This window comes from Ambystoma mexicanum, chromosome 1p, assembly GCF_040938575.1.
Source record: "Ambystoma mexicanum isolate Mex_15411 chromosome 1p, UKY_AmexF1_1, whole genome shotgun sequence".
NCBI lineage: Eukaryota > Metazoa > Chordata > Amphibia > Caudata > Ambystomatidae > Ambystoma > Ambystoma mexicanum.
The window spans coordinates 408114665-408127155 of NC_090921.1; the positions used below are offsets into that span (position 1 = coordinate 408114665).

Below are 12491 nucleotides of genomic sequence, written 5' to 3' on the forward strand. Positions count from 1 at the left end.
AAATAACTAGAACATTTGCATCTGGTTGAACAACTATTAGTAGCTGGAGTGCCATCCATCTTTTTTTTATTTTTTTATTTAATGTATTTGGTTACATTTTAACCTTTTACATACACAATTAAACAGACAGCAAACAACTTAACAACCAATATTCTTTTACTCTTCACATATAAAATCAAATAAAACTAAACAAGAACATTAAATCCCTATTCATTGCTCTCAGTACTCCCCTCAGCCATCCATCCCAATCGGGGCTTATACCCATCCGGATGGCAAGATGATAGCATGGATGTCAAACAAGGGATATCCCTTGGGAGAAACTGAGTATAACAATCCTTCAATTGCAGCATTCCCGCTCAAGAGTGTGGGACCAAAAATAAAAAATCTTAGATTTACAGAAGGACGGTAACCCTCTGAAACGCCATCCATCCCATTGCCATGATGACAGCAGTGACTCTCGGCACGAATTAGAAAAATGCTGCCCCATGCAGGAATAACACCTTTCTCAAAGCACCATATGCTGTGAAAGGAAGAATATGGTGCTGACGTCAAAGCCTCGACTCTAGCATGGCACAGATAGATCATGATTGAAGCATTAAGATTGGGTCAGTGTCTGTGGACCCAATCCTTAATTCATGGGGGAGGGGCCCTAAACCCATGGAGCCATTAATCACAAGCCTATGATCTTTGCTTCCTATTCCAGACCACACGCAGTACCAATTATTGGTGAGCTGCATTAAGCATACTTACTATTAAATGATGGATGGGCTCAGGTTTGAGGACTACAGATATACCAGGAGCTAAGCCCAGCATGCAGATATAACACCACAGCAACACCCAAAGGGTTCACGCTACAATAGGACACTTGCTTGGGTGTGATAAGCTAATTTAGAAATGTACACGTATAATGCACTGTTTGGAATTTAATTTGGCTTGACTGGAGCATGTTGGGTGCTACACCAAATACACGCTTTGCATGATGCCTAACCAGGGCTTAACCAATGGCAAAATACGATATCTGTAGTACTATTCTTTTAATGTACCTCAAGTTGAATTGTCTTTTGTTTGTCAATCTGCCATGCCTGCTATTGGTATGTATTGGTATGTATATGTTATAATTTGCAATTTATGTCATATGATTTGGAAATGTTTGATACTAATACCAGCCTTGAGAAAGACCAGAGGTCGAAACACGTTTTGGCTGGACTGTACTTATACCAGTGACATATTTTTGAGTTTGAAACCCACTGCATTGTATTTTCTGCAATACTTTAAAGTTGTCAGAAGCACTTATAACATATTTGGTGAGTACAGAATGCTGGCATAAACCCATAGATTTGTAAATTTCCATTGGGTCTAGGGTAAGACCCAATTTTACCAGCACTGCAGCCCCCCTGAACAGCATATCCAATGCATTTTTAAGCCAAGCGCACTTACAGGCAGTTTACCCTTAGAGGTGTTACATGTCATTGATATAAACGCCCGTCAATGGCCCTGGTAACCGCCAGTAATGAAGGGCAGACACTGTAAGGGCAATTGTCTCCAGAGGAAAGCTCAGGGGCAATGCCCTCGGCTTCAAGGCAAAAGGACTCTTAGCAACACAGGTTCGATCCCAGGGTCCGTGCTTAGAAACCTCTGGGTATTAAGCACGTTATAAATAACCCATTACAATTACAATTTCTCTTTGCAAAGCCCTAAAAAAGGACTTTAAATACAGCACCCGACCCCTGACGTGCTGTTAACAGCTACTGCACAGGTCTTTGCTGTATAAGCTAGCTATTTTCCTGATGGCAGCATCACTGACGTTCAATGACACTTGTGTGCATCAGACGAGTGGCAGACATTTTAGAAATGCTTGCAGTGACGCTGGTGTACATGCGCCCCCCACAACGATAGTTTTGATTCGCTTTTGCAGCTGGAAAGCATTGCAGCACCCCTTCAATCCTTGTACTCACCACGGAATGGTGGTGCTGAAAACCGGAGGGGAGAATTTTGGGTTTCCACACTACTTTTCCTCCGAGCTCAGATCTTCTCAACTAAAAATCCCTTGACACTGCCTTCCATCTGCAGGGGGCGCCCTTGTATATGCGATCAGCTTTACCTCTCTCCTTCACCCCACACTGAAACATGCTGTCTCTATGGTTGTTATTTTTTACTCTGAATGCCAAAGTTAAACTTGGTAACCTGCAATCGGAAAGTGGCTTTTATGAGGCGGTGGGAGGGATCATTATTCCCCAATCAATATTCCCACTAACTTCACCCCCCCACAACTCCCTTTCATTTTCAGATCCGCCGGAGCACCAGGGGTGATAGTGCGCGGTACAAAATTCCTTTAACATTAACATTAACAACAATGTCCTCCTCTTGACCACACACTCTGGTTGCAATATACCACTTTGCAAATGAAGCTCTCCGTGGCCATACTTTATGTAAGTTGTAATCAGGTGCATAGCTGTGTATTTATGTATACATGTATTGTGCCTTGTAATGCATCACATGCCACTGAGTGCCTTGAAGCTCCTCTGACCAGCTTTCCTCTCTTCCAGTTTGAATGCTGCGGGGTGGCCTCCTACATGGATTGGTCTGAAAACGTCTACTTCGCATGCATCGACTCAAACCCGAGCCTGGAGCGGTGTGCCGTGCCCTTCTCGTGCTGCATCCGGCCCAGAGTGCAGGTGAGGCCCACATAAATGGCCGCCAGTCACATATAGACTGCAGTGGCAGATAAGGATCTCCATGCCCACCCAGCAAGACCACAGTCCTTTAGTAATTCCCCCCAGACTGACCAAGCTAACCGCCTCTCTATGTAGCTAAATGACCCAAGTGCCATCCATTTTGTCTGCTTACTGCTTTGAGGACCACCAAATCCAACATGTCTGACCACCTTCCTTGAGATAAGAACAACCAGGCCTGCAGACTCTGACCATGCAGGTAAGGACCAATAGACACCTCTGTTCTCACCATTGCACTACTGGTATGCACCACCCGGTCCATCAAAGCTATTTAGCTCTCTTTAAGAACTGCCGGGACCATCGTGTTTAAGGATTTACAGCAGGTATGGCCCACAGAAGTCATCACCCTAGTTTGCACTTCATAATCTACGATATGGGTTGCGGCAAATGCCTCCTCAGTGGTCCCCTAGATTCTTCCTTGTACTCAAGAAGAGCATCCTGCACACAGAAGCCTGACTCATCAAATGACTAGTGAAACAAGATCACCCCTCCCCCATACTCTGATGGAGCTACACCGCCTGCCACTCCAGGCACACATCATCTCCAGCAGAGCCTGCAACGCCTTCAAAGCAATGGCCACCAACACCCTCACCTACCTGACTGCACAATCCACCATTTCAGGATGCCTACTCACTACACAGAGCACCGCTGATTTAGGCTGCCAATCAAAAAATACAATAAGGAAAATACTAGGAAATAACACTTTCCCAGGGGGAAAAACATCACACACAAGACTATCCTGCTCTCTCCAACACATCAGAATTGAACCTCAAAGGGCATCTAAGCTCCCTACTAACCTTCCATCAACGCACCTCCCCAACACCAATTCATGCATACCTTACTCTCTGCCCTGCTTGAGTCGCCCTCCCACTCTGGGGCCTTGCTTGTATCCCTTTTTTGTATACATTTGTATGACAGCTAGGTATGCATCACATAAAACCATGTAGAGTACCTCTAATCGTTTCGTATTCATGTAAGGATCTGAGTGCCCAGCCAGAATAAGAACCTCTTTGCAGATAAAGACCACTAGGCCCATCCAAACTGGCCAACTCCTTGCAAATTATGCAAGTTAGCATGTCCAGGCAAATTCAGACTGTCTACCTTCCTGCAGATAAGCGGTCTCAGCCTCATCTAGGCTGTCCTTTCATCACTCAGAGAAAGAACCCCACCCCCCATACCAGTATAAGCTGATCATTTCCACCCAGGCTTACCATTCCCGAACAGGTGAGAACTACCATGTCCATCCAGGTGTAGAGGAAGTCCCAAATAAAGCCTGCACTCCCATCGCCCATTTTGAAGTACCAACAACGTTCACACTAAAATACGTGACGTATGACGAGCAAATAAACCAGCAGAGAGCCGCAGTAGGGCTCTGCCCAGTGCCTATCAGGAGAACAACACCTGTTGAAGTACCAATACCTAGAAAACCATTAAGGTATCCATTGAGAAAACCCTACCAGCAAATAAGACGAAATGAAGATAGCCTAACCACTGTCCCGGAAGAAACCCAAAAGGCCTTATTGGAAGATGAATGGTGACGTCACGAGGGCCCGAAATAACGTGCAGGACCAAAAAATTATACATAGAGACGAAATGCAACGAATTAGGATATCGTGAACCTAGAAGGAGAGACGATGTTGAAATACAAGGAACCTTAAGCTGTAAAGCAGGATGAAGTCATTCAACCAGCTAAATGCCTGTACATATGCTTGAAACCACAAGAAAGCTAAGAAAACAGTGTCGCTTGCTATGCTTAGTAGAAGATAGTCTGCGGTAAGTGCCACATATACATATCTACCTCAACAAAGCACATTATATAAGTGCGAGCCCACTTTACACAAAAGCAGAATCAACTCAGGTTGCTAGAGGCCAACAGGACAAGCTTTCTGTTCCAGCTAAAACTAGAAGAGGTGGCTGAATCGAAACTCAGCAGAGGAAACTTGCGCCAGGAAAGAGCCACAGTCAGAACAATAGAAGGAGCGAAAAGTAGCTTCGCGGAATTTAAACTTAACAACAGAATATCCTATCTCAGGAAGGTCGAGATAAGGAGGCGTAGGCAGGTGGCAAGCCGAATAAGAACTAAATGCACAAATTGAGGGAAACTAGGCAGATTCACACTGTGAGTAGCACATGACCATCCGAGCAAGAAGAGGCACAGGTTTACACCTAGGCTTGGCAGCTGCCCAGACAGAGATATCATAACTTTTCCTGACAAGAAGATACAGTTGCGAGGCCAACCACAGCCAACTAATTGACACATAGCCACTAAAGTAATGATTAATTGAAGGAAGGCCGGGTGAATCGTGGGGCACCCTGACCTGGCTGGCCATTCTGCGTGCTGCTAAGTAAAGTGGACATTTATGCATGGGGTTGAAGCCAACCCAATCGCAATGGACCAAATAATCTAGGGTCCTATAGATAGTAGAACCAATGGGACATCGTACTCTTAGTGACGTCTACAAGAGTAATGTTAGAAGGAAGGGCTTACACGCCCACCTGATAGAGTTTATCCAATCCCCTCACTCCATTACCATATATAGATATAGTACCTATATTAAAGTTACCTTTTCCTAACCAATAGAATTGCATGTTAACTTTTAAGTGTTACACGTCAATTATGATGAGTTTTGAGTATACATGTTATTGTTTGAATGAAGTTCAGAGAGTCAAAGCGAGGCGGACTATCGCATCACTGACGATTTCCATGACTCCCCGTTTTTTGTACTTGTCATTAAACGGACTCCCTTTGCCAAACCATTGAGTTGACCTTATTGATTGGTGTTGGAGTAGAAAACCTGCACCCCCATCCATCTCAAAGGTGCAGCTATCTTGTCTTAAAGTACTCTGGAGCAAACCCCGATTCTACTGGCCGGCCGGGGGTCTCCCCAGTACACTTGGTAGCAGAGATTTGATGGTTATCGACTATCGATTATTGAATAAAGTAAGACACCTATGACCGTTGACATAAAGTAACTCTAGGTCTTCGGCAACATCACGAGTCCTTTGCCATTCGGCTGAGTAGACCGTGAAACTCCCCGTAGACAATGGTAGCCTAAGAAGAATCTGTAGAAAGGGCCTGAAGGGACCCGTTTTCCCCACACATCCCTTCCCATTACTATGGGCAGCTGAGCGGGTGAAAAGCTGAAGGAGGCGGTAACAAAGGCATTGATCCCGAGGGTCCAGAGAGGAACTATGCGAACGGTGAGTGAAACAAAAATTGAATGTTTTGGCAAATGATGCATGCCTTAGAACAAGTAAAGGGAAAAGGTAACGGAGGGAGGAGGGAAAACAAAATATAGTTAGAAGTTGAGAAGACTGTATATATGTAAGGGGATAATGACTCGAGAGTAATAAAAGTAGAGAGATGTTACCGGGGTAGACACCCGAGAAGAGAGAGGTTACCGGGGCAGACACCTGAGAACTGAGAGGATTTGCCTTATTCCAGCGTTTTAAATATAGCGGCTAGAAGAAACGTGTACCCAGTGTCCCACATAATGGGGAACAATTAGACTACCACAACGTTTGAAGAAGTCGTGAAAGGGGTACGTTTACACTCCATGAAGGGGTAATGATTAGAGGCAGAGATATCTGAGTCCAGCTGGTGTCCGTTTAGTCTGTCAAGCGTCTGCCTTACATGTTTCTCTGTTATGACGTCATATGTATTGGACATTTTTTGAGAGAATTGATTTAAAATTTCATGCGATTTGATAGCTGAGACAAAATCGCACATGAATTGATGTTTTTTTAATAAATCGGAAGATATAAAATTTTGCGGAAAATTTGGATTGGAGCTTGCGATATTTGCTGCTCGCTCATATTGTTAGAAGCTGTTTTAAGTCGCACGAAAGCATTGACAAGTGTTATATAAGAGGGAACAGATTTAAGCATGGAAGACATAACTCCATTGGCACACTTATGCAAACAGTTGCCAAAGCACGCACCCAAGCTAAAGAAATATAGTACCGAGTGGGTTAAAGGTACCGCCCACAAGATGTTTATGCTGTGGCCACAAAATGGGTCTTTATCTAAAGCCGTCTTACAACATATGATGACATATTTGCATGCCACATATACAGGCAAGAAATTAGGAAAACGCCTTGCTGTTTTCGAGTTATGGAAAATGTATGAACATGGGAAGGAGGAAGAACCACAAACAGATTGGATAGTTAATGTATGCACAGAGGGGGGTGAGACGCCTACCACGCCACCTGCCCCACCCGAAAGCGAAAGTCGAAGAAAGTAAGGACAAGGGATTATACCCGTTGAGGGAACTTAAAGCAGCCACGGGGTACAACAACCCCGCATATGAGTCACCTACACATAGTAATGACGAAAATCAAAGGAAAGATAAGGACAAGAATATTACCTCCACAGTCCCAAGGGACAAGGGGAGACGCAATGACAAAAGAAAAGATCAGGCACAGACGAGTGCATCTCTCGACAAAGAGAGAGAAGGGAAGAGATGGAAAGGGAGTGAAGACAGAACTGACGAGATAGCATTCGCAAAAGACGAATGGATGGGAGGACACATTTTATTAAAACTCGATGGGAAAGGCATTGATGATGCGAAACAAAAGGAGAGGTTACATGTGACACAGAGGAAGGAGAAAGAAAAGGAGTTAAGAGACGAAAGGATAAGAAGGAAAGACAGACAAAGGCGAGAACAGCTATATCACGAAGAGCAAGAAAGTGTCATGATGCCTGCCCCCGGGAAACCAGACCAGGCCCAGCAGCCCCGGAAGCAGGCATCACGCCATTTGGAGCTTGCCCAAAAGCCCCAGTTAGGGGCTGTTTGGGTGCAGTCCTGGCGCCATTGGTGCCAGGCTCATAAGGACAAAGTCAGTCCTGGCGCCATAGGCGCCAGGCTCATTAATGATAACTTACCTAAAGCAGACCATGCTGCTTACTCACCTGATGCAGACCATGCTGCATGAAGCCCTAAGCCAAATGAGGCTTAGGAGGGACTATTTTAATGCAGGGACTATTTTCTTACCTGGGTGGGGCAGTGGAAGAATACTTACCTGGTTCTTCTACCAAAGCTATTTAAGCCACGCCCGGACAGCAACACGTGCTTCGCGTTATTCTGCAGTAGCAGCGTAACGCTCACCGTGCCTGCAGCAGCTTCCAGTCTTCAGCCACGCCCGTCTACACTCCGGAGCTCCTGAACCCTGCAAGGAAAGCAGAAGGAAAGGTTAGAGCAAGAGTTTTATTCATACTCACCTGAATCCTGCATCTTCCCGACTTGGACCTGGAAGAAAGAATCCATTAGAGGCTCTTGCTGCGCCTCCTGCAACGCCGCGCTGAACTCACCTGTTTCCATTTTCAGCATTCCTTCACGCGCATCTACAGTTTGCGGCCGCTCTTCATCACCTATGGACATAATAACAATAAGATGAGCAACAGAGAGTTATCTAAGACAACAAAGGCAAATATTAAGACTTACTTGAGATCACCGGGGATACTCACCTAATCTCGGGTTGGCGCGACCTCCTCCGCATCTCTGCCGCACCCCGGCCCCTATGGGGAAACATTCCGCTACAGACTTACCCGGTTGCGGTAAATGCTTCAATCCACTATTATCAGGTGAGAATCTAAAGGAGTCCCAAAGTAATTCATGGTGAGAAGGTGGGGTTAAGCTTAAATCTCACAGGTGGTTAATTCCCCCTTTCTGCATTACAGAAGAGTATTCATACGAGCCACACAGACCAAGCTGGGAAGCCCGGTCCACTCCGTCATCTCGGCGCTCCGTGTATCACTGGAAGAAGAAACATCAGGCCGGTCCAGATCAATGCCCCTGTGGACACCAGGTGAGCGTAACAGAAAGACAGCTCAATCGCAACCCAAGAACAGCCTATGATCAAAAAAGACAGAAACAGCAAAGGTTAGAAGAAGAGCAAAGAATACGTGAAAAGAGGATAAGGAGACGTAGATATGAGGAAATTCGAAAGGCAGATGAATGTAGAAATGATAAGAGAAAGGAAGAAGATACAGTCAGAGAAGAGGCAAGGAAGTGCAAAGAATTTGATGACGATATAGAACGTAAGCGAAGACAAAGAGCACGCAATCTTGAATATCTGGAGAGAGAGGTTAAAAAACCTGCTCCAATTGTAGACTGGGAAGACATCGAGGAATTCTTTCCCGCGTACGATTAAGTACCAGGCACGTCTAGGACAAATATTGACAATGACTTTGACACCAGAAGCATCGGAGAAACGATCGACAGAATATATGATGAGATGGGGCTAGAACAAATACCCCAAGGGGAGGGGGAAGATGAGCGCCTGGAAAGCACTCAGCTGTATGACAATGAGGAAGTCACCCGAAGTAGTGGGGATAGAGAGCTATCCCTGGATAGATTGGAAATAAGAAGGAACAAAAAGGATACAAGAAGTCGCACTAGTTGGGGACAACCAATGTCTGACTCCGAAAGGGAGCAGCGCAAGGAAAATAGGCAAGAGGGACGGAGCGAAAGACGACTCCCAAGAGAAAAAGGAGTAAGGTGGTCAGACAATAGCAAACCTATACCAAGAACATCAGAGTCCGCCACGCAGCCTGACCAATATGAAGAAGTATCTCACGGTCAGAGGAGGGTGTCTTCACCGCCCTAGGTGGAAAGACTAAGGGCATTACCAGGTAGACGGCGATGCAGGAATATTACCCCTGCGATAGACAGGAGAACAATAAGAGAAGAGAGAGAGGGCTTTCGTTGCCCGAGAAGGAGGGAATAAGACCACAATATATTCCATGGCCACACATGGATTGAGAAAATTTAAAGAACAAGCTTCCAATGTTGACATCGGGAGCCGGAAAGTGGATACACAAGTTAGAAAAGATGACAGGAAGAAACACGTTAGCTATACGGGATATCAAAGGTCTCCTGATCGCCGTACTTGGTGAGAGAGCAGACGATGTGTGGGCACGAGCAGGCTTCCCTGGCGTAACCACAATTAATACCGCGCATGAGGGAGCTCCATTTAACAATTGTAGAGCCGCAGTATGGAAAGCGCTATGAGTACTTTACCCAGATACTTCTGATATGGGAGCTATAATGACTCGAAAAATGAAGGAGTCTGAAGATCCGTTAATTTATATACAGAATTTCCAAGACGCATGGGTGCTCGAGACTCATGAATCGTGGACAAAATCTATATCTGTGTTTTACCATATCTTGTGCCAAGGGCTGCCAGAGCCGGTGCAGAAACAACTCAAGAAATTGGTGGGAATCAAAGCCAAACCTTGGGCTGAAATACAGTTGGCCATCGCACATTATTGTAGACAGTTGCAAGAAAAGAATCGCAAAAAGGAAGCGACTCGTAAGGGTGAGGAAGCGAAATTGGTGCAAAAGAAATTGTCAAAATATGCTCTTGAGGGAGCCATGATAACTAGTACAGCTGCACCAAGCATGCAGCAGGTGGCTAGTCCGCAGCAAAATAACCAGGGCAATACGGGATTTTATCAAAGGGGAAGAGGATGGCAGAGCAATCAGGGAGGTTTCCAAAACAATCAAGGAGGCTTTCAAAATATGCAAAATGGTATCCAAGATGTGTCAAATGGGCAAATGATCCTACCACCGCCAGTTTGTTGGCTGTGTGGAATGACAGGGCATTTGGCTCGCACATGCAGAAGTCAAGGCATGATGCAGAACGGCCAAAGAACAGGAGCAGGCATGACAAATCCACCTGCAGTTTTACAGCAGGGTGGTGCACAGAATCACGCAGTGCAACAACAAGCACAAGGAGCGCAGCAAGGGGTGCAACTGCAAAACATGGGGAATTTTCCACAAGGACAATCCAAACAGGCACCGCTGCAACTATCACAGACCATGAACTCTGGAATGGGAGGTAACAATGGGAATGGGGGAAATCCACCAGCACACAATGGGCTGAATTTATATATAAGCTAGGACAGCTCACTGGGAATCCTAATGTGTTCTATCCTATCAGTGACACCAAACCCTCACAGGGAACCCAGGGTGGATGTCTTTATAGGGGATAAAGAATATTCCTTCCTAGTTGACACGGGTACGACACGCTCGTGCATATGTGAAGGCAAATTTTCCTTGTCCGGCGAGGCCATAGATACTCAGAGTTTTACAGGAGAGACCAGTCGAGTTCCCTTTACATAGGCACTTCCAGTCTCTATAGGGGATTTCGAAATTAAGGTACCCCTACTATATTCTCGACAGACCCCAGTAAATATTTTGGGTCGAGACTTAATGACAAAGTTGAACATGACAATCTCTTTCACGGAGGAGGGCATAGTATGTTCCACTCCAGGAATGCACTATTCAAATGTATGCAAAATGGTTAGAGCATACTCAGGACACGTAGCCATGAGGGCCATACCAATAGAGCCAGAAATCTTCGCATATGGCATGCGTGTGCTTATGGCAGGGTTTGTCAGAGGTGCTCAGGTCCTAGGCGCAGGAGCGACGCAGTACCAACCACCCCCTCAAAGGTTTCAGTGCCTGCAAGACAGAGCTTACACAGACCTCTTTAACCAGAGCGGGGAAGGAGGGTTAGGATCTCGATGAGTGGATAGGTAGAGGGATTTTAGGATAACCGGATTGAGGGTTGGGAAGAGGTTATGGATGGGACTGGGGATTTTAGGGTAAACGATGACTGCACACTTTCCTCAAACTGGCTGATGGAACTGCCGTAACACCTTTACATGTAAAGGTGTTGTCACCTTCACCTTACCCTTAGAACAAACATGATGGTGCTCCTTTGAGCACTACAGCAGCATATCAGGATTAGCAACAAACAATTGTTGACATTAGCCCATTTACATTTTCATGAATACAGTCACATGCACTAGCACACTTAGCTTTTGCTTTAGTCTTTGAAGTCCTGTCCTGCAAAGGCTGTCAAGTCCTGTGCCACGTCCTTGCAGTCCGAGATTCAGGTTCGAATCAGGTTCAAACTAAAAGAAAACAAAGGACAAGCATTAGCGTATGTCTTACGTTCTGCTGGTCTCACACTCTCTCACAAACTCTCGCAACACGCATTCAGCGTTTTAATATAAATATTCCACGAATCTTAGGGTGCGCTGCCGCACATGGCTTATCAAGCCCCAAGTTTACAATTTGCCCCTAAACACGGTCTTCCCTCAGACCGGGTGTCAAAACGCGGCCTTTCCTCAGACCGGGTTCCCCAAGCTAGTGCTCCTTCATCTCACGCGCCCTTCCGGCGTTTTCCCATGAGACGAATGCACGTGAAACCATGCACACTTCCTTCCTTCACTTTAGCAAATATGACTTTCCCGTGAATCCGCCCACTTAGCTTTTACGTGATGCGCAGGGGCTCTGGGAGGGGTCGGGCTATGCCCCCTGCGCTTCCCCAAGGATCCCAGACTCTGCCTGGGCTGAGTGGCACTTATCTTGTGTCAGCGAGGGGCCGGATCGTTGTTCCTGTGGCTCTAGGCCCCTCGCGTATGGATTCCGGGGAGCTGCTGGGCTTACGTCCTCTCTCCTCGGCGTCTCGAGCACAAGCCCCGTGCCTCGGGGCTTGCGCATGGGCATTCGTGAGCCACACCCAGCGCGGCTTCCCAATGGCTCCTGAACCCGCCATGCTGGGGATTGTAGTCCTGGCGAGTCAAACGCTGGGATTTGTAGTTTGCAGCCGCATTTTGTCTGCAGAAAGGGCATAGCAGCCCTTTAAAGTACAGTACCCTTCTGGAAATGGGCTTCTTCAAGGTCCCTGGCCCCACAACTCCAATAGTACCTGGCCTTAGGCCAACCCTACTCCTGACAGCACTCCC

The 12491-nt window shown here is 46.2% G+C and overlaps 1 protein-coding gene across 2 annotated transcripts in view; it reads left to right on the forward strand.

The window, feature by feature from the left end:
• LOC138571570 (tetraspanin-33-like) overlaps nucleotides 1-12491 on the forward strand; it is a 935706-nt gene that overhangs the window by 873867 nt on the left and 49348 nt on the right. For both annotated transcript variants that reach the window (XM_069649203.1, XM_069649204.1), the window contains one exon: nucleotides 2547-2675. In XM_069649203.1, coding sequence (XP_069505304.1) covers nucleotides 2547-2675 — 129 coding nt within the window. The remainder of the gene's footprint in view (nucleotides 1-2546; nucleotides 2676-12491) is intronic.